Below are 25,035 nucleotides of genomic sequence, written 5' to 3'. Positions count from 1 at the left end.
ACGATAACAGCAGTACGGTGAAGCGCAATATAGTATTGTTTCTGAGTCAGATCGCCCTAATACTGCATGAAAGGCTCGGGCTTCAAAAGCAGGAGCGCCAGGAAAGTGCAGCTGCACGAATGTTGGTGATCTGTGTGGGTACCCGTCCACGAGTGGCCATTGTTTTGAGCACCTGCCTCTTGTGCCTCACATGTAGTTGAAATGGATGAAACGTTTGCTTTTTTCTGCCACCAAAATGGGCGAAGCGCAGTTGGAACTGGTGATAGTGGTGTGGCATGCTGTACGTTATCAGATATATTAAAGAATTTTATTCAGGGGGGGGGGGGGGGGGGGGGGTTGGGGGCTTTTACTGCCAGGTGCGTCAATCCCGCGTGAATCCGTCACTTCTGCGCACGTTGTCGAGCGTATATTTACAAGGTGACATCACTTTAAATTCGGTATGATCAACTTATCGTACGGCACGGACAATAAACGATGTACACCGTATTATCTACGATGCTGTGTTGCGTACCTGGCCTCAGACTAACAACAACAAGAACCTTATCTTGGTGATACTGGCTGAAGTATTGCATCGCTGTAAGAACACACTAGGTTAGGGGTGGATCGAGACCGTCCGTTTGTGGGAGAGGGGGGGGGGCGGTATCTTTATTGAAGCGCATAGTGGGGGAGGGGAGAGAGGGAAATTCAATGCATGAACTGACGTTTTGGGGGCCGTCGCCACCCCCACCCACCCCTCCTGAATCCGCACTGCTCTAGGAAAGTGGTCACACACTACAGTCTAAGAAAAAAGGGTGTAAAAAGGTGGTACCTTCTATAGGTACCACCTTGGGCAACATAGCATCTGATAAAGGGTGTAAAAGCGTGGTAAAAGGAATTATCATATATCCAAATTGCTACAAAAACAGCGTACGCCCCCCTCGCTCACCGAATCAGGTGCGGTGACCCTATCCGAAGTTAAGCAGGTAGAACATATGCAACAACTATTACCTCCAAAAAGGTGTATCTGCTCCACCCTTTTTTCTAAGAGTGTAGTAAGATAATACACCATAGAAAACAGTTCATCCAAGAGTGGAAAAAAAGAACGGAGTAAAAGACTGCGTTTTGTTCGCATAATACCATCTTTATTTCACGCCACACAAAACAGAAGCGCGCATTTTGGATCGTGCCTATGTCTCGTGTCCATCAATAGCTATGTACATTGACAGGTTCGTCAGCTTAAGGTCTCGCTTACAAACAGTCGTAAGAATGCTTAAATAATTCACGCTTGCCCACACATTGTGCACAACGGGATATAGAACACAGTCGAGATCTTTGCGTAAAAATCAAAGGGGGGAAAAAAAAAAAAAAAGAGAGAAGTCTTGGCATTTGTACAAGCCACCTTTGCTCCGCATAAAAACCAAAACTACAGCGTAACACGATTCGTACACTTTCAAGTCGCTCTTGTGTCTTTCTTTCATTGGAATTATAATGTTTGTACTATAACTTCTTGACCATCACAATACGAATCACAAGACAGAGGAGCTCGCAGATTTTGTATCCTCGTCATATCATTATCTTTGCACACATAATTGAGAACCCAAGTTTGTTTTCAACACCAATCAAGAGTGAAGGTCAGAGAGGAATCTTTAATTAATTACTGCTGTTAGTATCGATGACTGACTGTCGTTTGCATTAAAAAGCCAACAGTATATCCAAACAGCAAAAAGAGAGGAAAAAAAAAACTGGTTATGGAAACGGCATGACGGCTTGAAAATTCAAGCTTGTTATAGGTAGAAAATTTTGGTTCCTGTTCTGGCTTTGTCGCCCTCTGAGCTGACATTAAGTTTTGGGTCTCGCAAGCATGTGTACACTCTACTTTCTAATACAGTTTCCTAACAGAAATTACGAGCAAATATTTTGTTAAACTAAAACAAGTTTGGGGATCTTTCACTATCTGCCACCATTTTATCCTTACAAATAATCCGCGAATATAAAATACGAGAAACGAACTGATGATAGTAAAGCAAGAAAATGTGGCCCGAATAAACTGGTCGTAAACCCAAACAGCTTCCCGAAACTTCCAACAGGGGAACAGAAAATGAAAATACTGCATCAGCCTAAAACACGTTCTGAACTGAACTAGTCGTCACCTTTCACTTATGGCAATGGGTACACTACATCATGAGGTATTGTTTCCTTTCGTCACACACGAACACTTGATGGCAAAAAAAATAAAAAATAAAATAAACTCGGTGATGTTTTTTTGTTTTTGTGGTGTGTGTGTACACTCTATTTTATCGTCGCTTATCTGTTCGTGTTTCATCCAGCTTTGCAGCACACATATCTGCGTGCTTGTTTGTGAAGGTGACACATGAACACTTTTTTTTTGTTGGTTTGTTTCACTGCTGTGTGTGTCTTGTGATGTGGCTCGACTCCCGAGATAGACACCCTTTTATGCTATGTACAGAGAAAATTATACATGCACAGATCACGTGCTTAAAATATTGCAGTTCGCTTTCTCGATAGTCTCTGAATGCACGTTCGGCACATCAGTCCAATCCGCGGCCGTGCGTGGTTTTTTCCGATACAGTTCGATGTGAAGTTGTGTGGTCACAGTCAGGTGTCCTTCGTGTGCACTTGCTGTCGCTCAAGATGTATCACTCGCGCCGCGATCCAAGACGTATAAGTATCTGCAATTTGCACAGGAGTGATGAGTATTGCTGGTGTCGGCCTCATAGATCTCTGCAGTCGTCGGAGAACGATAGTTCTGTACACGTTTCGAGGTACAAGGAAGTTCGTATTCACATATGGAGCTTCGCTTTCTGTTTGACATATGGGACATTCACCGCCATTTCTGTGGTAGGCATGGACTTGTGGCTTCTGCTCTTCGCATGTTTTTAACATCGTATGTGATGGGACTGACTACTTTATGCCAGCAGTCAAGACTTAGCTGCAATTTCTGTAAGACTGCTGTGAGTCAGTGTGTCTTCAGTACGCGGTACAGGCTGTGGATTAAAGTTATCACAGAAGTCTGTGGGTATGAATTGAAACAACTTGTATTTAGGCTATGCATCTAGGATGTTCCGCAAAAAAAAAAAAAACAAAAAAAAAACAATATACAACTTTTTGACCAGAAGCCACAAGGTCCACGACGGCCCTCTCGGAATCGCATTCGTCTCCGATCACGTACCTCCCTTTCCCCCCTCTACTTCACACTTCATAGCCTCTTTTTAAACTTCGAGTCCAGTCACGAACCGGTCTGCACCGAAACCACAAAGCCACACATTTTGTTTTCTCTCTTCTCAACCAAGTCCACGTTGCTGAACGTCTCCGCGTATTGCACACACACACACACCTCAGGCCATCGCGCCCACCATACTGTTGGACGCGGCTAGGCCTAAGCCTGCCGCCGCAGACGGTCCGAGCGAGAGTCCAGACAGACCGCCGGCCGTCGTCATGTGCATGGGAGGTGAAGTGACAAAAGAGCCACCCATGGAAATGTTCATGTTGCCCTGGTGCATGTAGTGGTTCATGGTCATGGACATGGATGAGGCAAACTGGTGGCCCGCGGGCGAGAAGCTGCTGAAGCCCTTGTCCAGTGGTTTGATGCAGTCCGGTAGCGCCATGGCGAGTCCCGCGGCTCCATTGCCGCCGCCTTTCTTCTTCTTGCTCTTGGAGGAAAGCTTGCGATTCCTTGTCTGGATGCCTTCTTTTTTCATGGTCAGTGGCCGGTTCACCTGCGAGATGGAAAATCGCAGGAAGTTAGGATACGACAGGCACGAGAGTGTTAATGAGAAAGTTAACAGTGCGGAGAGAGATGTTTGACCGAGGCATTTGGCGCCGGTCACGGGTTTCTGAGTTCGAAACGAGAAAAGGGGTAAGCGTGTAGATGCAGCAGCATGAATGGTTGCAAGCACTAAGTCCTCCGGAACGTATGACTTTGCACTTCCCCGTCAGTTCCCGGCGCGTGTTCTCATCGTGCGCGAAATATCGCCTCAGTTATATACAATCCCAATGTTCGAATACAGCCGAGGAAGCTAGCTTATCTGAGACCCGATCTTCAACTTGTCGTTATCTCATAACACGCCTTAAAGGGGCAATAAACAGGCATACAAGGCGCACTTTTTTTGAATGTGTCGTGATACGTTGCCGACGGTGAACGTTTTCAAAAAATTGTTGTCGCAAAAAAGTAAATAATGACGCCAAACCGACTGAATATTCACTGCACTCTTTCGCCCTTATGCTCCGCCCTGCGATCTCCTGGCGACAATAGCGACACGTCATTTTGACGTCGCGCATCATCAGCCATTTAGAATGTGGGACGCCTGTACATCAATTTTGTTGTAATATCGAGAGGTGAGGTCAACTCTAAACACATTCCCACTTGTCAAATCCAAGATAGCCAGTTCAAACCGTACCAAAAACCCTCAATATTATATTTCACGTGCGCACTATGTTTCCGGTGCTGTATTGCTCCGCGAGGTCACCGCGATGTCCCCACAACCGGTTCCCTCGCGACCTGCAGCTTGTCTCAGTGGGGTCCGTCATTGGCTAGGAGAGCGAAACCTCCCCCACTTCCAGCGCCTAGAATTCGGTGTTGCTATACGCTGGAATATAATGACGTGACTCGGTACCAAGGATAAGGGGAGACTCGCGCGGATTATGCTCTTTGAATGGCATTGTTTCGTGTTAAAGACGCTCGCTAGAAGTAAAAGAATTTCATATTTGGATATCGTGAGCTATGTTCTTTCATTGGGCATAATAATTGGAGAATGTTCCTCAACCTGTTTTGTGCCCCTTTAAATGCATCACTTCGGCCTGTGGTGATCGTAAAAGGGCTCGCCGTTGTCGATATGGGCAACGTCACGACTGACGCCCTGGGGAATGTGCTTCCTGGCCCGACTTCTAAGGGAACTGTGCCGACTGAAAGCGTCTGAGGAAAACCCACGAAGAACTCCAGCCAGCACAGCCAGCACCGGGATTCGAACCCGGGTACCTCCCAGTCTCGACGTGACATGGCCAGCACGCTAACCATTGAGTCACGCGATGCAGGCGTGATTCGCCGCGAGCTCTTGCGCCAGCCTACCAAAGCGGCTTTGGAGCGTGCGAACTAACGATAACGATCATTATGTGAAAGTTCGAGACCTGGGCCCAGGAGGCACGGTACAAGTTGCATGAACGTACGCTAGGTCGTCTTTCTTCTGGCTTGCAGTGAAGTTCCAAGGAACGTTAAAGGGACACTCTCGTTTCGAACACAACGCAGAAACCACTCTCATACGATTTCCAATCCTGTTCACAATTACCAGGACAAATATATATATAAAAAAAATCATGACGGCTAATCACAACGGCGCAATTTTTAATGCTGTAAACCTTAGCCCGAAGGCTTACAGTCGTGTGTGTGACATCCATGCACGAAGTTTCGCCAAATGAAGAGCTTCAACATGCACAACCGTGTTTCTGGTTTGAAAACTCGCAATCAAAGGATGTTGCTTCTGGGGCCATATCGCACTTAGTATATCCCTTACCGCATTACGTATATAATACTCGCGCCGCTCATAATCATCTCCCTACTGTCACGCATCGCGCAGAGATGGCGCCACTTGGCTTCCCTGACATTCACCACAAGCGTCGCATCTCGGCCGCGTTCAACAAGGCATGTCCCTTGTGTATTTCTGTTCCGCATGCTGTTCCGCGACTTGTCCTTTCCCACGAAAGTCGGTTGGCCCTCTTGGCAACGTCGGTGCGCGTCGTCGTCGTCGCGTCTCGTACCGGCTCGGGATCGCGTTTCCCCTACAACGACGAAGAAACTGGATACAGCGAAGAGCTCCAAAATGACCTTTCTGGAAAGAATTCACGTTCCGGCATTCCATGTTCCGAGGACGTCGTCGTGCGCAGGAAAGAAGTTTCTTGTTTGTCGAGGATGACATTTTGTCAGAGAGAGAAAAATGTTGGAAGTCCGCGAAATATTTAGTCTTTTTTTTTCTTTTCCTCAGCGTCGTTTATTTTGAGGAGGGGGACGATACATGTCGTCAAGTTAGTCTCTTGTTGTGTTGGGAAGTGGTCGCGAGGTTTAATGAAGGTTTTGAAGATTGATGAGGGTCTGACTAGGGGACAATACGTCCTACATGCGAGTTGGTTGTTCTATGAAAAGTACGATATTTTTTCACATTCTTTCGTCTCGCGGAGTCTTGATGGATTGATCTTTTGTTTAGTTAGTTTTACGTGTCTTTCCCTTGACGAACTACGAGAAAAATAAGAAATCGAGCCGATATACGCGCGATTCGATAATTTAGAGTGCGTTAGGATCTGCACTGCCTTCTATTGTATGTCTAAGATTTTTTTTAGTTTCTAGAAGATTTAGGTATAGAAGTATCAAAATGACAGAACAAAGATAAAAGAAACAAACAAACAAACAAACAAACAAAAACACGCGTTTCTGTATCTCTGTACCGCCACAGGGTGCCATGTTATGAGAAAGCTTCCACCTTGCGAGTGGATATAGTACTACGTCCGCGGAAAAAGCGTGGTTCTCGGCAATTACGGACAGTCTTCGCATCCGCAACACAACAACAATAACTGAACTAGCAAACAAACAAAAAAATCAAACGTAATTCCGATCTAACGACGTGCCGCTTCTTGCAGGCATCTATGACCAACTAGCAGGGTCGTAAACAGCCACAAGAAGAACCTTCCGTACAGCGTGGTCGCTTCTTGAGCCTTAACGACGCGTCTCACGTTTTCTTTCTTTCTTTTTTTTTTCTTCTATTGCGTGCCAGTTGCGAATCAAAAGAGTGCGAAGCCAAACTCGTAAAATTCGCTCGTAAACCAGCGAAGAAACCGGGGCGAACGCTTAGCGCTTTTAGCGCCCCGACAAGAAGAATAAAAAAAAAGAAGAAGCAAAAAAATAAAAATAAAAATAATCGCAGCAAATCACGCCGAGAACGGCACCTACGTATAGATGCTGCTCTCTTCCTGCGTTTGTACTTCGCCTCAGCACGCTTCCTTCTGTATGTCTTCGTGTGTTTTTTCTTTTTTTTTTTTTTTTTTTTTTACGATCACATACCGAGAAAATGGTTCGCAACAATTACATACACCCTACATAATACGCGTTTGCAACGCTTGGGGGCAACAAGGTATAATGGCGGAGTCCGTGTTAAACAAGGACGGCGCGACAGACAGAAAACCGCTTTGTTTGTAACCGTTTCTTGATTATACGTTCACGTGCTCGTCCAGATCCCGTTAAGTCACGTGGAGGAAAAATGCGGAATATTACACGGTTGCGGGTGCGAAAAATCGTCACTTTCTGGGCTGTGGTTTGGTATACCGGCGCGTCTATACCTCTGTGCTGGCGTATATAGGGCGGAGTCGGGACCTGGAGAGGTTCCTTAAGTATCCCTTTCAGAAAGGGCCCGTGCAGTTTAGCTAATGGTTGCGCGATGTTAAAGGAAGCCTGCCGCAGTGACCTGAGTTATGTGTACGATGGCAGTATGCACGACAAGGTGATGAATTATCTTGTTGGAATTGGCCATGCTGGGAAAGTGCGTTCTTCGGTTTTCATTTATTATATATGTTCCCTCAAGGTTGTACGCTTGTACGATTAGCGCCGCTACTTATCCGGATTAGAAAATTTTATGGTCGTTACAAGGCATTTGTCAATGTCGGTACGATTTCCTCGAGCTTGAACGCGCTGGTAATACGGAGAGGACAACGCAGAACGTGCAGGATGTGTTCGAAGGACGGGAACGTTTTCGCATATCAGGCTGCTGCCGTTACAAGAAACACAGAGCTGTTGCGAGACAGACTGCAGGTCCATGCACTGGTTGTGAAGCATTTTGCATTGCTCTGATCCTTGCGCTCGGTTCGGCAAGATTTTAGCCATCTGCACTTCCGAGCCATGCCACTGACTTTGAATCATACCGTCACCACATTCACCACAACATACTACAAGGTGTTCAGCGAGCGATTCCAGGGATTATCGTCCTTACAAACCCACTTTCTAAGCCCCAAAATGGATACGACATCCCGTTAGAGTGTAAACCCTTGCACATTCCCGCCGCAGTACACTAAACGGTACACATCGTCCCATCCGTCACTTTCTTTTCGAACGCTAACCCTCCGCAAAAAAAGACAGCGCATCCCGCCTTCACGCACAATGTTTACCTGCAACGTTTGTGCCGAAATTGAAGAGGAGCAACCACATACAGACAGAAGAACTGCAAAGTGCATCGCTATAAACAAACAAATACACTCTCCAAACGGCGTTTGAAGGGCCATTCTAGAAGAGCTCTTTTCAAGAGGGGCTGCCGTGCAAATATTTTGACCCCGTTCGTAGTGTACAGGACTGCTGTGCATTGTCCGTTGGCGAGCAAGCAGAGTGGGAGGGGGGGGGGGGGTACTGTCGTGTCCCCCGTACACACAGTGATGGAAAGCCTCAAGGGGGGGAATAAGGGTACCTCGTTTATCTGTACCCCGTCTGGAAGTGGACGGGCGTCGCGTGGCTTCAGACTTTCACTCAGGGAGAGAAAAAAATAAAAAAATAAGAAAGAGAGAAAAAGTTGGGGAGAAGGAGTAGCCTGTCTTGCATTTTCTGAGAAGCGCTTCTTGTGTCCAGGAAGATGTCTGAGCAGTTAGTTGGTTTCGATCGTTTTTCGTTTCGTCTGGTATCTTTTGTGGACCGTTGTCGCCTGTTTGGATTGTCCACCAAGGGGGGGCGTGATGGGCTGGTGTGTGCTCCTTTTCAAGCTACCTCTTGTATGTCCAGGCTTTGAAAACTGATGTCGTGCCTCTTTGGTGTACAAGCTTCTAAAGTGAAGATAAATTGTCTGGGAAAAATCTTCGTAAGGCCCTCCGTGACGTTTTGTGCGCAAAGGGGAATCGCAGAGCTGGAACCGCGAAGAAATCAGATAAGAGTAACGCTTTGTGCCGTTTGATGAAGGAGTATAGTGCTTGTAGAGGCAACTACTATGGCATCCGTTAGACATAAGCTATCATTCTTCCGGTAAGATAAGATCAACGAAGGACTCGCGGAAGATCGAACCTGGACACTGCGCTTCACACTTCATCAATAACAATTAGAAATTGTCTTCAAACCACCGCTGTTCCTCAAGAGGTGCCCTAAATCAAACAAACTGCCCGCAATCTTCGCCATCTAATTACAGGCGCAAAAACCCCGACCACGAGGATGTGACAAATTTTCCCGGCCGTTGGCCTCCTAATTCACTCGATAAAGGCCACCACAAAAGACACTCCAGCTTCTTCATACGCGCTTATATACATTGAAAAGGTTCCACCACCATTTCTGCGAACTTTGTCGAGCACAGCGCGAAAGCGGGTTGACGCTTGAAGAGATGATTTCTGGAGCAGTAATGATTGGCGAGGAGGCAAACACCTGAGCGGTCTCTTGAGGTAGAGGACGTGTGACGGCCCGCAGAGAGAGAGAGATGGACCCGATAAGGACGTTCCAAAGAACCGCCTCCTCAATCCAGATCTTATCGACATTGCCCCGCATTTGGCGCGTTCGGTTCTTCTTGAAGCGCGTTTCTTTCTTTCGAGGATGCTCGCCACCTGTCTTTTTTGTGTGCTCCAACTGGAGATACTAACCGAAAAGAATGTTGATATACGATGTGGTGCGGAAAGATACAAAGCGGAGAAGTTTGACGCTATGGAAGGTCGCCGGGTCGAGACACCTCCAGGGAGGAGGTTCCAGGACTGACAGAAAAAGAGTACCTTTGATGCGACTTCGATGCGTGACGTGTTAACTGTGGTGGGGAGGAGTAGCGCGCGCGCGAGAGAGTGCTTGTCCGTGGCCAATCAGGAAGCGTGAGTGTATGCCTTGAGATTTTATTGGATTTGGAGAGACGCGGAACTGCGTTTTTCGCGTCAAGATGTTTCGTATAGAGGAGGATTGTAAATTAGAGACTTTGCAGGGTACAAGTTCGATGGCTAAAGTGCAAATAGTTGCGTTTTGGTTATCTACAGCATCTACGTGCTTCGCCGTTCTTTTTATCGGGGTAACAAAGCGTTTCACCAGTTCTTAGGGCAACAGGCGTGGCGGTCACGCATTTAGTTTTTTCATTGCGCAGCTATGGCTACTCTACCCGCGAGACGTGAGCGTGAAAGTCGGGCAAAACCGCACAGAACTCCAGGTCATCCTCTACCTTGCACACAAGAGAAATAGTGCGCCTTTCTACACGAATCTGATCTAAACACGAAGATCCAAATGTTGATAGCATGAACGATACTTTCAACATTCACAGAACCAGCCTCGGACACGGCACGTGTAATATACAGCGACACTGCGAACCAACATCCTCGGAGAGAGGTTTCTCAGGAACTCCACAAAGACAATAAAAGCGTTTCAGCAAACTTCGGTGAAGCGGAACATCGACTACTTAATAAGTTGGAGGCAGAAAAAAGCGTTCCCACTATTATGCACGTCTACAGAAGCCCTACGAGATTCCACGAGCGTCCTGTTGACTTTTCCTGTTTTTTTTTTCATTTTTTTTTTCATTCTTTCTTTCTTTCCGAGGAACCGCGAGAAGGATACTCCTCGTGGGAAAACGTGCTGGACCGAAGTACTATATGCCTGTATGGGGCCATCTTAAACTGTAGGATATACATTACGAAACGGGGGAAAGCGGCTTCTGTGGACAAGCTCTAATCCTCCACAACTGACTCCATCCTTTTGGGGCAGCGGCGTGCGCTGAATCACTAATGGCGCGGAAGATGCTATATGTACGCTTGGAGGGCCGCGCGTATTTCTACGTTGTTTGTTGTGCTTGCATTGGGCTTCTGGCTTTTGGAGCCGTGTAGTCTATAGGAATGAATAATGCGAGAGCGGCAGATTTCAAAGTGGCCACGAGGAGACAAAGCTATTAGTCTTGGATTTAAGAGGGAAGAGTTAATTTTCGGAGGAGCCCGGTCGGTTTACTTTTCTTTCCTTTTTGTTTTTCTTTTGCGCGAGAAGCGCAGGAGGATCTCGCTGGTGACTTGTGGAGTTCACGTGCCGCTGGTTAGCGGCGGTCTTGTTCGCTAACTAGGGCGCTGAATTAGACTCGTGGTATGCAGCTGGTCTAGCAGGTCATCAGTAGACGGAGAAACTGGTTGAGCATGCCGTTTAGGCGCTGATTATGATTTTCTTCTGTTTTATTAGTACGCCACGGGATTTGGAATGACGACGGTTCTATACATGCCATGACAACGAGCATGGCAAAAGATTCAGCAACCGCTTCAAAACTTCAACTTTGATGCCAACGGACTGCGTGCCTCGAGACAACGTTGCTCGAGACAATATCGTTTACATTTTTTTGCCCACGACGCGTTCCTCATAATGCAATTGGTGGTGGTGATGGTGATAGGGCTTGCCGTTGTCGGCCGCACGTATGTGGGCAACGTCACGACTGACGCCCTGGGGAAATGTGCGTCCTGGGCCGACTTCTAGGGGAACCGTGCCGACATATGTCTGAAAGCGTCTGAGGAAAGCCCAGGAAAAACCCCAGACAGCACAGCCGGCACCGGGATTCGAACCCGGGTACCTCCCAGTCTCGACGTGACATGGCTAGCACGCTAACCACTGAGCCACGGTAGCTCATAATGCAATTGGCAAGCACTGCACATCGACGAAGTATACCAATGAACCGTTTCCAGTTTTGCTGCAAGGCTAAATCTGTGCCGACACAAAACAGCAACGCAGCTTGTTCCCAGTCTGTCCCACTTCTTAGAGTCCGACCAGCGTCTGTGGAACGGGCAATGAACCGTCTATCTACACTCCGCAGAATCAGCTACCCCGAGGTTGTCCGCAAAAAGTTGTGTCGTTTCGAAAATGCTCCGCGGACGACCATGCCCATCAGCAGGCACCAGCGGATGGACCGGAGGCTGTTGTAAAACATAATCTTTGTACAGCTCCGGGGCATGAGCAGCCCGCCTGGCGCCGAAGGAAATCCAACCCCTCCTCAAGCCCTCTGCTGCTTCGGGTGACGACGACGACGACGGCAGTCGCGGACTCTCCCCGGCGGGACCTGAGCTGGCGCCGGGTGCGGGTTGTCTTCCGTTGAACGTGAGAGTGGACGCGATGCAAGCGTGTTGACAACGGTTGTTCGGACTGGAACTGATAACGCGAATGATCTTGGCCACCCCTATGTAACTCTGACTTGTATTGAAATAAAGATGAATTGAATTGAAAAAAAATTGAATTGAATCTTACGGCTGCGATTTTACTTGCACGCGAGGAACGCTAATGGTAATGTAGGAATGTTTATGGTGTGATGCTAAAGAAATTGCTGGTGAGTGCTAGGGTATCAAAAAGGTGATGCAGGTAGAATATTCCTTAGTTTCGAGAAGACACAACGGGGCAGAAAAAAAAAAAAAGTGGAACGGGACAGGACTTTTCTCGTCCTACTTATCTGCGTCAAATACGCAGCAGCTCGCTTGCCTATCAATTTTATGCTACGAAAGCGTGACGCGAGGTTTGATGTGGAGGGGGGAATGCGGCGAAATGCGAGATAATGATACACTTTTCGAGGAGACCTTCATCACCTAAGTCATCATTGTCAATAATGACATCGTTCTCCTGTTGAAAAAACAACAACAAAAAACAAACAAAACAAATAAGTAATGATAATGTAGTGGGATGTTTCGCCGCTGAGGCGACACCCTGTCCCATTGCTCTTGTTGAGAATGCATGGGATGGACCCCTTCTTTTTTGGACATATTGCGTTTTGCATAATGTGTCAAAAAGAGACGTACTACACCGCCTGCTTTCAACAATTCGGAAGAAAGAACGATATCATTCTGAATGACAGTTGATTCCGATCGGCGTTACGTGAAAAAGTTCTGTTTTGACACTGCATGATGGAAAGCAGAAGTAAAAGATCACAGCCCGAAAAAAAAAAAAGACTGTGGGGGATACGTTTAACAAGAGGAAACGAAAAGAGGAAAGAACAGCCAGGCTGATGCCAGCTTGCTATTAAAAAAACAAACAAAAAAACAACAAAAGAAACCAGAAAACAAATATATAACGACGGATATACACCATGGCGCCAACCATGAGTCATGACCACTCAGTTCATTCAGCTACTCGTAGTATCGCCAACGTTACAGGTTGCTCTCATCACCGTATATATACCACCCCGGCAGAAGTCACTTTCCACTAGTCGAAGAAAATCACGGCCTTACAAGGACTACCGTCCAACTGCTTCTCTCTGGCAAATAAATAACGGAGAATAAACTCCAGAAGGCATTGGAAACGAAAGAACAAGGTTAACAAAGATCCCTCGTGTACGAACTATACGACGATTACTAATCCCTCGACTCTGTCTCTAAAGCCGGACTTGTTCCCCACTTCTTGTAAGGTTGCTTCTCTTTACTTCCATTGCCTCCCCTGCGCAATCTCCTTGTCCAGCGATATCTCCTCTCCTGCTATATCCGCCTTTCAGTTACTGCCACTGCACACAGTGCAGAAACAAGGCGAGGACGACCAAGCAAAAAGAGTCCTGGATATCATGGAAGAGCAGAGGCGCCGTTCGTCCAATTAGCTTCCGACGAGGTCTCGGATCATTGGCCACGGGCGGAAATTCGGCTCGGGAACTTCGGGATCAAGCTTTTGCCCGGAGACGCAGTAGAGCCCTGCTCCAAAGAGACTCTCTTGCACTGAGCTCTGGTTTATGGAGTGGATGAAACGAGAGAGGAATCTCTTTTTTTTTTTCCCCATAGTACTTTCTGGATTCGGAGGAAAGGTTTGGTCGCTGAGGCGCAAAAGGAGGTTGGATTGCGCTGTTAGGAGCTTGCTGTCTTCTGCTGCAGCGTTATATTAGTGCCTTATTATGTCTTCATTATTTGTTACTGCAGTGTAATATATACTCATATTGGGGAGTAGTTGTTATTATACGTCGGACGAACAAATATATCGCAGGTAATTATGGTAAGAGCGTAGTGTATACGGCATCAGAGCTAAACCTCAGCTTCATTCGTTGAAAGTGCTTGGAAGAAATCTCAAATGAGCTTCCTTGCTGTTCCGTTCAGTGTTGGACGGGTTAAGGTAAGCTGACCAACTTCTCAGCGCCGGTGTCTACAGAAAGTACCTTTGGCTGTCATTAAGAGCACAGCGCACAGTGCTGTCTCACATTATGTATTTCTTCACTTCAACCAAATTCCTTCACTTCTTCAATTCAGTCACTGGTCTGTGGACTGCCAATGAGCAAAGGAATGAGATCTTGTTCGTTTTATCCCTTTTTAGTTCGCATTCCCCGTTTCTAACCCAATAACTGTGCACAAAAGGACTGGCATAACTTTTTCACTGGCACCGTACATGCAGAACAAGACGACACTACGAACAGAAAAAAAAAAAAAAAAAAAGAAGCAGACTTCAGAGCAGACAAAGTCCATCCAGAACCTGAGCACGACTGCAGAGGCAGGAAAACAAAGCAGCCGTCATATTTATGCCGTTAGCAGAGTGCACGCCGTTGGTGCGTTGCGGTGACAGCTCTGGCGCCAGTCGCCGCATACTTCTGGAAACTGCAGAGGGGAAACAAAAGGCTGTCCTTCAGGAAATCGGTTCCTGTGGCTGGGTGGTGGTCGCTGGTGGGTGCGTCGCCCGGTGGTACCCCTGTCGCGACATATAGCCTTTCCGACTGTCGCCCCCCCTGTCCCCTTTACGTCTGGTGGCCAGAACACCCAGAGAGGTTCAAGGACGCGTTGCGGCTTTTGTCTGTGAAAGTTATTGGTTTTGCTCAAAATGGGTTTATGCACGGGTGCCCCTTCTCGTAGTTTCTCGTTGAGGCGGCTGGCAAGTGCGGCGTCATGTGGAAGCTCTTATTGGGGGGAGGGGTCAATGGTTGTTGAAGCGGATGTGTTCGAACCATAAACAGATCGCGAAAACAAATGGGAAAAAAAAGGGAAAACGATAGAGGGCCGTTGCATGAACATGTGGTGCCGGACAAGTTCTGTATCCGTGAGAAAGTATCATACTAACGAAGAAGTATAGTTGATGCTTGTCCCCTGTTCCATCATATTTGTGTACATGACGTTGTCGCAGCAACGAGACAAAGGGTGAATCGAGTAAAATAATAATGATGGTAAATAAGAGTGGTTCAGTGTTTACTTCAAACACTTGACGTAGCAATTTTATTGTACAATTTCTATCTCTCTTATTCCTAAATCAAGCTAAATCAAATCTCTCTTTTATATGAAAGGAGAATAGCATCAGTTCCTCCCAGAACAGAAACCGTCATTTCGGAAGCGAAACAATTACTTTGCCATTTCAGCATAACGTTTCCGGCGGTCGTATTTGCGAGAGAACTGCTACAAACATTGCCTTTGTTCCACTTCATCATTATCGCGCAAAGAGAAGAACATTTACCACGATATATATACTCAACCTTTTCGTGAGTGCCGTCCCCCGCTTATAAAGCGGAAGGCTCCTCCCCATTCTTTAAATGAAAGCATCAGTCCGCGTCAAACTCTTCCTTTCTTCGAAGAGTCAGGAAGCAACAGCTGAAGCTGAGCAATTAACCGATCGAAGAGCATGTTCGCGTTTTCTCAAAACGGTCCAGCCCTGTTTTACTCGAGCTACCTATAACCACTTCCGCTCGTTTTTTGAGCACGCAACGCATGTGACCGCCCCCTGCACAATCTCGTCCCAGATCAACTCGGAAATGACGGGGAAGCGCTCTCTAACGCTGAGCTTCTGCTCTGGGACTGCGTCGTCCACCACAGGAGTGCCATTTGCATAGATGATGACTACATGTTGGGGGTTTGGATTGAAGGGGGGGGGAGGGGAAGTAATATTGCGGTTAAGAGCAAGAAGGGTAATGGGTTAGTTCGCGTGTGTGTGGTTTTGAAGGGCAGCGGTTTGCTTGTGCGGTGATTTATGTTGGATGTGTAGTTAGTGGTCATTGGGTTCTCTGTACGCAGTGTTCTCCCGTTTACGACGTCAAGGTAGTAAGTGGGTTCTCTAACTCGACGGTGGTAGAGGACTTCAATTGCTAAAAACGGGAACTCAAAAGGTCGGAAAGCAAGGCGTACACGCGGGTTCGATACGGACAAGCTCGAAGATAAGCTTTATGGTTCTAGAGGACCATTAAGAGCTTTCGACAAAATGCCCATACGTTAGTTTGATGCGATTTGTTAGTTCTTTAGTCTTCTGAGTCTATTGCATTTCTCAAAGATCTATTTCGTAGGACGTCACTGTAACACCGTGTGTTTTGGAGCCGGACGTTAACTACGCAGTGATGCCTTTTCCTGAATCCCCTACTGCCACCGCGAAACAGCTATAGCTATATGCAGTGCACAAAATATGGGCTGAGCAACTGCAGGAGGAAGTGACCTCTCTCCACACTTAAAAAGGAAGAAGTGAGAGATAAGGGGATGAATACGGCCTCCTGGACCTCGATAGAACCCTCTGAGGGCATAAGCCGGTCGGTAGGGTTCGACCCTACAACCTGGCAGCCTTTACCATGACGTTGGAGCTTCTACTAATGAGCAGATACTGCAGTCACCCTGCCACTGTTCCTCAACGCAACGTCACACTGTGCAAGACTAGAAGCGTGAGAAGCATCCGTTTAAATTTCCCAATGGCGAAGCGGCAACTATATACGCATGGTCGCGAACGATCTAGTTTCTTTGCAACGTCCTTGCCGATGCAGCCACACCCCAGACCTTCCGACTGGAAGTCGCAGTGAGATTTCGCAGACGACAGCACGCATGCAGGCGAAAACGGACCACATGCAACCACGATGACTCTCTTTGCAAAATGGCTTTCAAGCGACACGCGCAGAAGACAATGCTCATCTGCGTCGTGCATGGTAATCGAGATGAAATCTCGCCGCTTTGGTCCCTTTCAAACGCACGGAGGCGTGGTCAGTTTAGAGATCTCTATCTGGATTGTGTCGTATAGAGAGAAAATGTGAAACGGTGACGTCATTGCGAGGGAACGAAGATCGAATCGCTCGACACCGAGTACGAGCATGTCTTCGGTGATGTACATGTTTCTAAAGTTTGACAATACGAGTGCTGAAGCGTGGCTCGAGTAAGCGCTATGGCAGTATCTACTGTGAATTTGCAACTTGTGTGTATATACTTGAGTGTTGACTACAAGTCTTGCCTTGTGCTGTTCGTTTCTACGCATATTCTGTCCATTTATTTTTACGTAAAGTCAGGGATAATGGTGCAAACGTCACATCGTGAAAGTTAACGGAATCACGTTCAATGACACCATTTTAATGCAACGTTGGTTCGTACATTGGATACGTAATGCGTACCGTCACTAAAATGGCTTCGAGTGATACAGTACGGCTTTACGATTCCTATTAACACGGACTATTGGCACATGCCAGGATGCTTTCGACGACGCACAGGAGGGGCTAAATGAGGGGCAAAACTTCGCAAGAAAGCGTGAGCAATAGACGCTTTTCCGAAAGGATCCATTACGAGGCTAATGGGGCATGACAGGGATTGGACGTCAATCGATCTCCCGAAGGCGCTGTGATCAAAATTAATATCGGCGCATACATTATTGGCAAGGGAGACTCACATTGTGTAGCTTGAAGTAGAGACCACAGGCGTTGCAGACAGGTTCGCCGTTCTGGTTTCGTCTCCAGAGCGTCGTCGTCGTTGTCTTGCAGTTGGCGCAGCTCGTTCCCGCGCGCCGCGCTGCCGACTGCGAAAGATAAAGGGGTCTATTAGAGAGAGAGTGTGTGTGTGTGTTTGGGTGCGAAATGCTCCAGGATGGCAAGGCCTTGTGTCATTCTCTGTTATAAGGCCACAGATTGCACGATTGGCATTTCAGAGTTCTACGAAATGGCACCGAAGCTGTTGGAGCCCCAACGGAATTGGGGGTACATCACAAAATAATGGGGGATATCACTGCGCACGCTTAAAACTCAATTCGTGTTGTGGGGTCGCACGCTAGTTTTCGAAAATGGCCTGGGTACCCCATTCGCCTCAAAGTGAACCCACGTGTTGTGCGATATATTGCTTGAGTTGCCCAGAGCCACGGAAAAGAACACACGCCATTTTGTGTAATATAAACACGACGATTATATTTGGAACCAAATATCAGACTCTTCGACTTCAATGAATTTCGTACACAAAATGAATGCTGTGGCTTTCACTTTGATAGTGCTGCAAGCGCGATGTCCTTGCGGTGTGTGTTGCAGTCGCTGAAAAAGTACCCCTTTAATCATAAGCTCCCTATATTGATGTGCGACAGCAACGATCCTACAGGTCGGCTCCATTCCTTCTGAGAGAGAATCAGAGTAATGTTGACTTCTAACGTGGATAAAGTGCGACAATCTCGGCAAATCTCAGCAACGCAGAGACACAAACACACAGGAAGCTCAATCTATAGGCTTGTGTCAGTCTCGTGTGTGTTTGTGTCTCTGCGTTGCCCAAAGTCAGATTTTATACACGATGGAGTCAATCCGCCAGCTGGCCTGCATTAATTTCATCTTAAAGGTCGACTTCCAATGGAATGAACTGGGCATGCGCAAATATTCGAAGCGGCTCCATTTCGCCGCGCATCAAGTCGACCAAATCCTCGGTTAATACGAGAAGTCGCGCCAGTTTCGAATTTTCCAAAAATAGATCGTTGCGTGTAAACGTTTTTAAAATTCCAATTAACTCAAAGAAGAAATTTCCTTATCTATATTCAACCCTGTACGTGTCATTCCAAGATGTCGTAGCCAAAGCGACGCGCACGTGAGCTTCAAAGCCGGCGCACCTATACATTGACAGAGTACGGCGCTCTGTCACATGAGGCGTGGAGAAGACAAATAACGCAGCCATTTTTTTCCCCCTCCGCATCCATATTCATAACTCCGAGGCGTCCCTCCGAAGGAAGCTTGCGTCTCGCATTATTCGAACTTTCTATACTCCGGCACACGTTCGGACGCACGAGGTAAGAACAAGAAGATTATCGTCCCAAAGCAAGATATAAACGCTATATAAACCCACAGGGTAGTAGGGGAGAAGGGGGGGAGGGAGAGGGAAGCATCTGTGACAGATTGCACCTTGACTACACCTTCGTGAAAACCGATCTATCTCGCCATAGTCCGGCTTTGTAGACTTTACGGAGGCCGCCACTAAAGAAATCGCTCGACGTGACACCCAGGTCACGTGAGACGATTAATTTTTTTAGTCGTCTCTACTCTCTCTCTCTCATAGCATGTGTATGTATACATGGGCCTCGATGGAAGAAACAAAAAAAGCGTAATATAAGTTTTGGGTGCCGCGCCGACAATTACCATCTTTCGCGATCAAGCAGCAAAAAATGGCCGCGCCAGGAGAACGCCTCTTTCTCATTTGGAATTTTGGCGAAGATGAAGAGGAGGAGGAGGAGGACGACTGAATGGTCGAGAGAGAAGATTTTGTTTTTGTTTTCTTTTAGTATACGTGTACATGTGTGTGTCCAGGTTTGATAAATAAGCAAAAGACCGGCGTCTCGTATAATGGCTGTTATTAGGAGTTCGTTAATCATAAGCTTAACATATGGGATGGACAAGAGAAAAAAAGGATAGAGCGACCGTCGGATGGTTTGGTCGGCTCGCAGATCTGGGAGTCGTTGCGGTGCTAGTGTGATGTCGCGGTCGTGTTTTTTGGCAAGTGAGAGCGTAGTCGTGACATATACGTTTAAGGTTAGGGGGTTAAGAGATAGTCGCGACCCTGTACTTGCGAGACGTGTACTCTTGGTCAAACGTTGGTCGAGATTCGATCGGGCCTGTTCCATTTGTGTCTTCCCAATACGTAACCTTGTTCTGTTCTTGTTACTTTTGTGGTGTCATCGTTACCCCTCACCCCGTAGCACTGCTCTGCCATCACCAAAGATTCGTGCTGTTGGTTGTATACCAGGAAGACGCTTTAGTTGAACGCCGTGTAGTGGTTTATTCCTCGTGTGATGCTTAGGCTGCCTTCTCTAGAATGTTGGCAACGAATCGGCGATAAACGAAAGTGTCTGTGACGTCATCCTTACATTTGCACAGTGGAATCTCTTATCGTCCTCAAGATATATAGGCAGTTTGAAAATAAGATACGCAACGTTTGACCAACTACTAAAGGAGACATCACTTCGGTGTTTGTGTTCGGGGGCATATAGCATGACAACTCCTTACGTCTTTGGGGCCCTTATTCCAAAGCTCCCTCATTGAGTGACTCAGCAACGCACCCACGACTGTCCGTATATACTCTTGTTCTGGCATGAACGCGTGAGGCAAGATGACCTTTGCCGGCAAGAACATGGAAAGAGGAGGAGCGGTATCATGCACATATTTACAACCTTCGCGTCCCTTAATTGCGCCGCGGCAGATACGCTTTTCTTTCGCGTCCGAAACTTATACGGTCGGGCGGGTTCCCTTCCAGGGAGAGCAATTAATCTGGAGCCGCCGGACGGAGCGAGAGGCGCAAAGGCGTGGGTCATCCGGCACCGCGTGTGATGCATGATTTCCACGGCAGACTTTTGGGCCGATCGAGAGCAAGTAGCCTTGAGTCCGCGGAGGTGCGAACAGGATCCGAGCCGGCGACGATGGATGGCCGCTCAAGCCGTCGTGACTCGACGCCGCTGGCAAGGGCTGGGAGGGACACCGCACGCCTCGGTCGGTCGGTCGGTCCCTTCGTTTATTCCACCTTTGTGCTAAGCCTAAGCGACGCCGTCTCGTTCCTGGGGCCGGTGCAAGCTCTGACGAGTTATTGTTTTGGGATGGTTTAAGGATACTATATTTATTATGTGATCGCAGGGAAAGACGCGGTAGGCGCGATGTAATCATTGAAAGCCGGGACACACATCTAAGAAGGTGTACGTGTTGTGTATGGCAAGCAACCGAAATCAAAATATCTATACGGAGGCGAAGATCTGTTCTTGAGAACAACAAATAGACGATGACGACGGCATGGGGCGTTTCACCGCTGGGGTGCAGCACTCTACCCTTTTACATGTGAGGAGGTGGATAAGTTAAGTGATATGATGGTGAAATCGAAAGATATAGGTACGAGTCGTTCAGGGAACAATTGAGGTGTTCTACACAGAACAAATAGCGGGTGAAATGAAGGTCATTGCACAGCACTAAAGCCATCTGGAGCAAGCCAGCGGTCGTAAGGAACTTCATGAACAGATCTGAAGACCTCTTGTGTTCTTGACGGAGCAGTAACAAGGAATCTAAGCTATACACACACATATATATATATATATATATATATATATATATAAATCCTCATGGAACGATGCGACAGCACCAGAGGACACGTGTTTCGCCGTGTTTGCGGCTCGTCGGCCCTGGGTAGCTGCGCATCGTTCGGGATTGGCAAACCAGGGGTCACTCAGCGAGCGATATACACCTGGGAGGGTGACTGAGCACTCCTTAATGCCACAGTGCAAGCCAGTGAATTATAAAGAGAGGAAAAAAGGGGAAAATTTCAAACACATCTAGCGTCATTTTTCTTTTTTCTTCTCTTTATATATATATATATATATATATATATATGTATATATGAAATTGAAGCACCTGGTAGCCCGAACTATCTACCGAGCTGGTAGCCCGAACGAGCTATTTCGACATCTTTTTACTCACGGTCTTTCACTGCGGTGCGCCATCGTGTATTCACTGATTGCTGTACAGTGCTAAGCCCTACTACTGTAGACAACTAGCGCGAGAAGGGTAAAAAATGCTCCGCTCCACACGTGCAATGGTGCTCGAAGGCCACCCATCAATATGGGCCGCTGAGTAATTGAAAAGGGTTGACGTGCCTGACAGTGGTAAAGGCAAAGATGAATGATCTCGTCCTCAAATATCCTTCATAATACAAGACGGCCTTATACAGGATATACAGCGCGAACAATTTATCGTTTCGTTCCGCCAAGGAGCCACTCGCTACGTAAATGCCAAGACCACTCGGCACCCTTCTGTGCAACTCCGAATTGCAGTTCCGTTATGTCCTGTACGCACCTAACCCTTTTTGCTGTTCTCATCTACTCGGCGGGACGGACACAAACTCGTAAAAGTGAACGCACGGCTTGTCGTTGCTAGCAAAATTACGGCGCACATTACGGTTTCAAGATAAGAGTAGAAACGGTGCAAGGTGCTCTACAGAACGTTCTCGCATTGTTCCCGTTAGCGTCGGCGAGGGAGGAAATGGCCGCCATACTTTTGCTGTCATGTCGCCTAGTTTTGTTCCCGGCGGAGCGGATGTGTCGGGCGTCGCAGTTCCTCCTCCTCATCAGTTGATGCTTCGGAAGTGCGAGTTCGCGTCCCGGTTTGTTGTGCATGGGCTTCGGGGAAGTCTGAAAACAGTCCTGGTGTTCTCTTTGAGTTGATGTGCAGGCAGTTCCGCTCCAAGTCTTATCTCTCGTTTTGCCAAGTTATCCTCTGAGTAGAGGTGAAATTTGTGCGCAACAATGAACGTGTTTTCGTTTCTGGCCGCAGAGGGAACAAAGAGAGAGAGATGTCAGTGTCGGCTAAGAATATCGGAAGTCGGCCTTCCCGGTACGAATTGTTAGAATGCCGTATAAAAGGAGAAGACTGGTGTAGAATAAAGGTATTTGCTAATGAGCATGCACGCGCCACTTATATTTTCGTAAATGTACGACAGAGGGAGAACACTTCTAGAGCGGCTGCGTTGAGATAGATAGCGTCTAGACGGCGGTTGATGGGGCTTCCCAAACTACGAATATATAGGAGCAGTGAGTACCCACTACTGACCACGTAGGGACGTCCGTGTGTGTCCGCGTTATCAGTGTTGTTCCTTTTACTATCTTACGTAATCTAAAGATCTGGAGGAGTAATGTTGCCATTACCCCCGGAACTGTGAAGGTTGGCCACGTATAGAGGACACGCCGAACTCGTCCTGTCACATTCGCTGTCAACGAATCGTCCAAGTTCCCCAGAACTTCCCAGAAGTTCCATTTGTCTTACACTGTGCTGCAACCGCACTGACAAGAGAGAAAAATAATGTTAAGGGAACTTACGAGTCTCCGCTTAGGCTTGATGAGCGGCCTGTTCTGGCCGTTCATCTTGTGGTAAAGACCGCAGGCGTTGCACAGGTAGTGTCCCGTGCCGTCGCGGCGCCACAACGGCGTTGACGTTGCGCCACAGTTGACGCACTCACGTCCTTCTGTAGCGACAGATAAAAGAAACACACGTCAGACAAGAACATTCTTCCACGTCGGAAGACAAGGGAATGTCACACTATTAGTATCTCGTTACAGAACCGCCCCCGTGTAGTGCATGCACCAAAGACAGCCAAGTTCCAGAAGGTCCAGATGGAAAGATTGAGAGAGAACCATAGAGAAGCATGCCACCATGGACGGACGTGCTATGAAACTGGAAAGGAGGTTGTTTTAGTGCGGAAGCATCCGAACCGTTGAGGGTGGTAGACGCAAGTACTAATTTAAGAGCAATCTACGAGTCGTGTGTTTTACTTTAAAACCACGTGTCAAAATTGGTACTTTGTATTGCCCGACGTAGACCTTTTTTTTTATTATCTGGTGTCAGTTTCGCTATGTAAAAAAAAGGCGGATCGAATAATTTAGTTTATTTTAAATTCTGGGCCGTTTCACGTTTTTTATGAAGAACGACAAAGACCTCGTACTGGCTCGATGTAACTTTTCGTGTCATTTCGTGCTTCGTACACACAAATTATAAAAACAGTACTCCAGAAAACTCAAGACTTTGTTCCATTACAAACCAATTCCTCTTGCACTTCCTTTTACGTGAGCTTCTGTGCCCATTCCAAATCAATGATATGTTATCAGTTGGCATTTATTGGACCTTTTCGTTGTGCTTATAGCACAGCAGCATCATTAGGCGGCTTTCTTCGCACACCAATCATTACTATGCCCTTCATTCAAGTTTCATAGTAACATCTCCATGCCCACACCACGTGACAGTCACAAATCAAAGCCATCAGACGCTTCGAGTGAATGGGGTGCCTCTAGAGAATCAGAAAATCACCCCGTGCAACGACGAGAAGGGGCTGTGGTGCCAAGCAGAAGCCAAGTGAAACCAGGAGGCAAACTCTGCCGACAAAGAGGCCGAGGAACAGGTGATTTGTTGATGGTTTGTTTGCTTTGCGAGATGACGGTTAAGAAATCATCCATCTGGAGTTCCAGCGATGAGTTGGAACGGAACGGTGGGACAGTGGCGAGGTGCCAAGAAGGAAGCGCCGGGTGCGCGGTGGATACATGAACGGAACGCGGGGGGTCGTCTTCTGTTCAAGGTCTATTTTCTTTGGCGGGATTATGGAGTAAGTCACATTTTTGAAAGCTGTATCGAGGTAGTGTGTGAATGGAAGCGTCTGGCTATGTTCCGAATACATGGTGATCTCGAGCGTGTGAAAACAAAAGATGGTATATATCTCGTGAAAGCTTAAGCGGGTCTGCGTAAACCTTTTGTGGAGATGCGCGAATCATTACTCTGGAATGTCAAAGGCCAATATTTAGTTTCTGCCATGGGGGCGTGATAGTGTCTCGTAGACTGCTGAAAGACTTTTGTCATGGAGTGCTCCCCGTTAAGTCAAGACAGCTCAACAGCGTCCCATAACATTGTGACCGTATACACCCTCACTCCTCCGTGAGTACAGCATAGAAAAAAAAAGTATTTTAACGACAATGCCCATGATGACAAACCCCCATAAAATACCAAGTAATCATGAAAATCGTAAAGGTGCCCTGGTAAGCGCCCTTGCATCCTGCTGAGGTACATAAAAGCAGAGATACACACACAGTGGCGAAGCTGTATCATCCAACATGGTTTGCTCCAACTTTTTAACCTCCAAGGAACTCCCGCAACTTTACGACGTTTCTGCAGTGAGGGACGAGACGAGCAATGGCACATTCCTACAAGGACAGGCGCAATTATGACCTCCTGTTCTCCATATACGGAGGAATGCCAGAGGCGTATACATTACGTAAAAGTCCCTCTCGAGAGTCGCGCTTGTAAAATTCGCAGCGGCGTATATACTGCTTATGCTGCGTGGAATCGTAAACCGCAAGGTTCGCCAAAATTTTTATAGCGTCGCCGTTAAAAGTCCTTTGAGAAGAGAGAGGTCTTTCAGGAGGACAGGGACGGTGGT

The 25,035-nt window shown here is 47.3% G+C and overlaps 1 protein-coding gene across 7 annotated transcripts in view; it reads right to left on the bottom strand.

Annotated features, from left to right (window-relative positions):
- Positions 1-1,099: 1,099 nt before the first annotated feature.
- Positions 1,100-25,035, bottom strand: part of LOC135387925 (GATA-binding factor 2-like) — a 215,125-nt gene continuing 191,189 nt past the window's right edge. For all 7 annotated transcript variants that reach the window (XM_064617142.1, XM_064617139.1, XM_064617143.1 and 4 more), the window contains 3 exons: positions 22,931-23,076; positions 17,510-17,635; positions 1,100-3,716 (listed from right to left, as the gene is read on the bottom strand). In XM_064617142.1, coding sequence (XP_064473212.1) covers positions 3,336-3,716; positions 17,510-17,635; positions 22,931-23,076 — 653 coding nt within the window. In that variant the 3' untranslated portion in view covers positions 1,100-3,335. The remainder of the gene's footprint in view (positions 3,717-17,509; positions 17,636-22,930; positions 23,077-25,035) is intronic.

The sequence above is a fragment of the Ornithodoros turicata genome, chromosome 3, assembly GCF_037126465.1.
Source record: "Ornithodoros turicata isolate Travis chromosome 3, ASM3712646v1, whole genome shotgun sequence".
Classification (NCBI taxonomy): domain Eukaryota; kingdom Metazoa; phylum Arthropoda; class Arachnida; order Ixodida; family Argasidae; genus Ornithodoros; species Ornithodoros turicata.
Note: the sequence above shows the minus strand (reverse complement) of the source record. Positions and strands in the feature narration are given on the sequence as shown.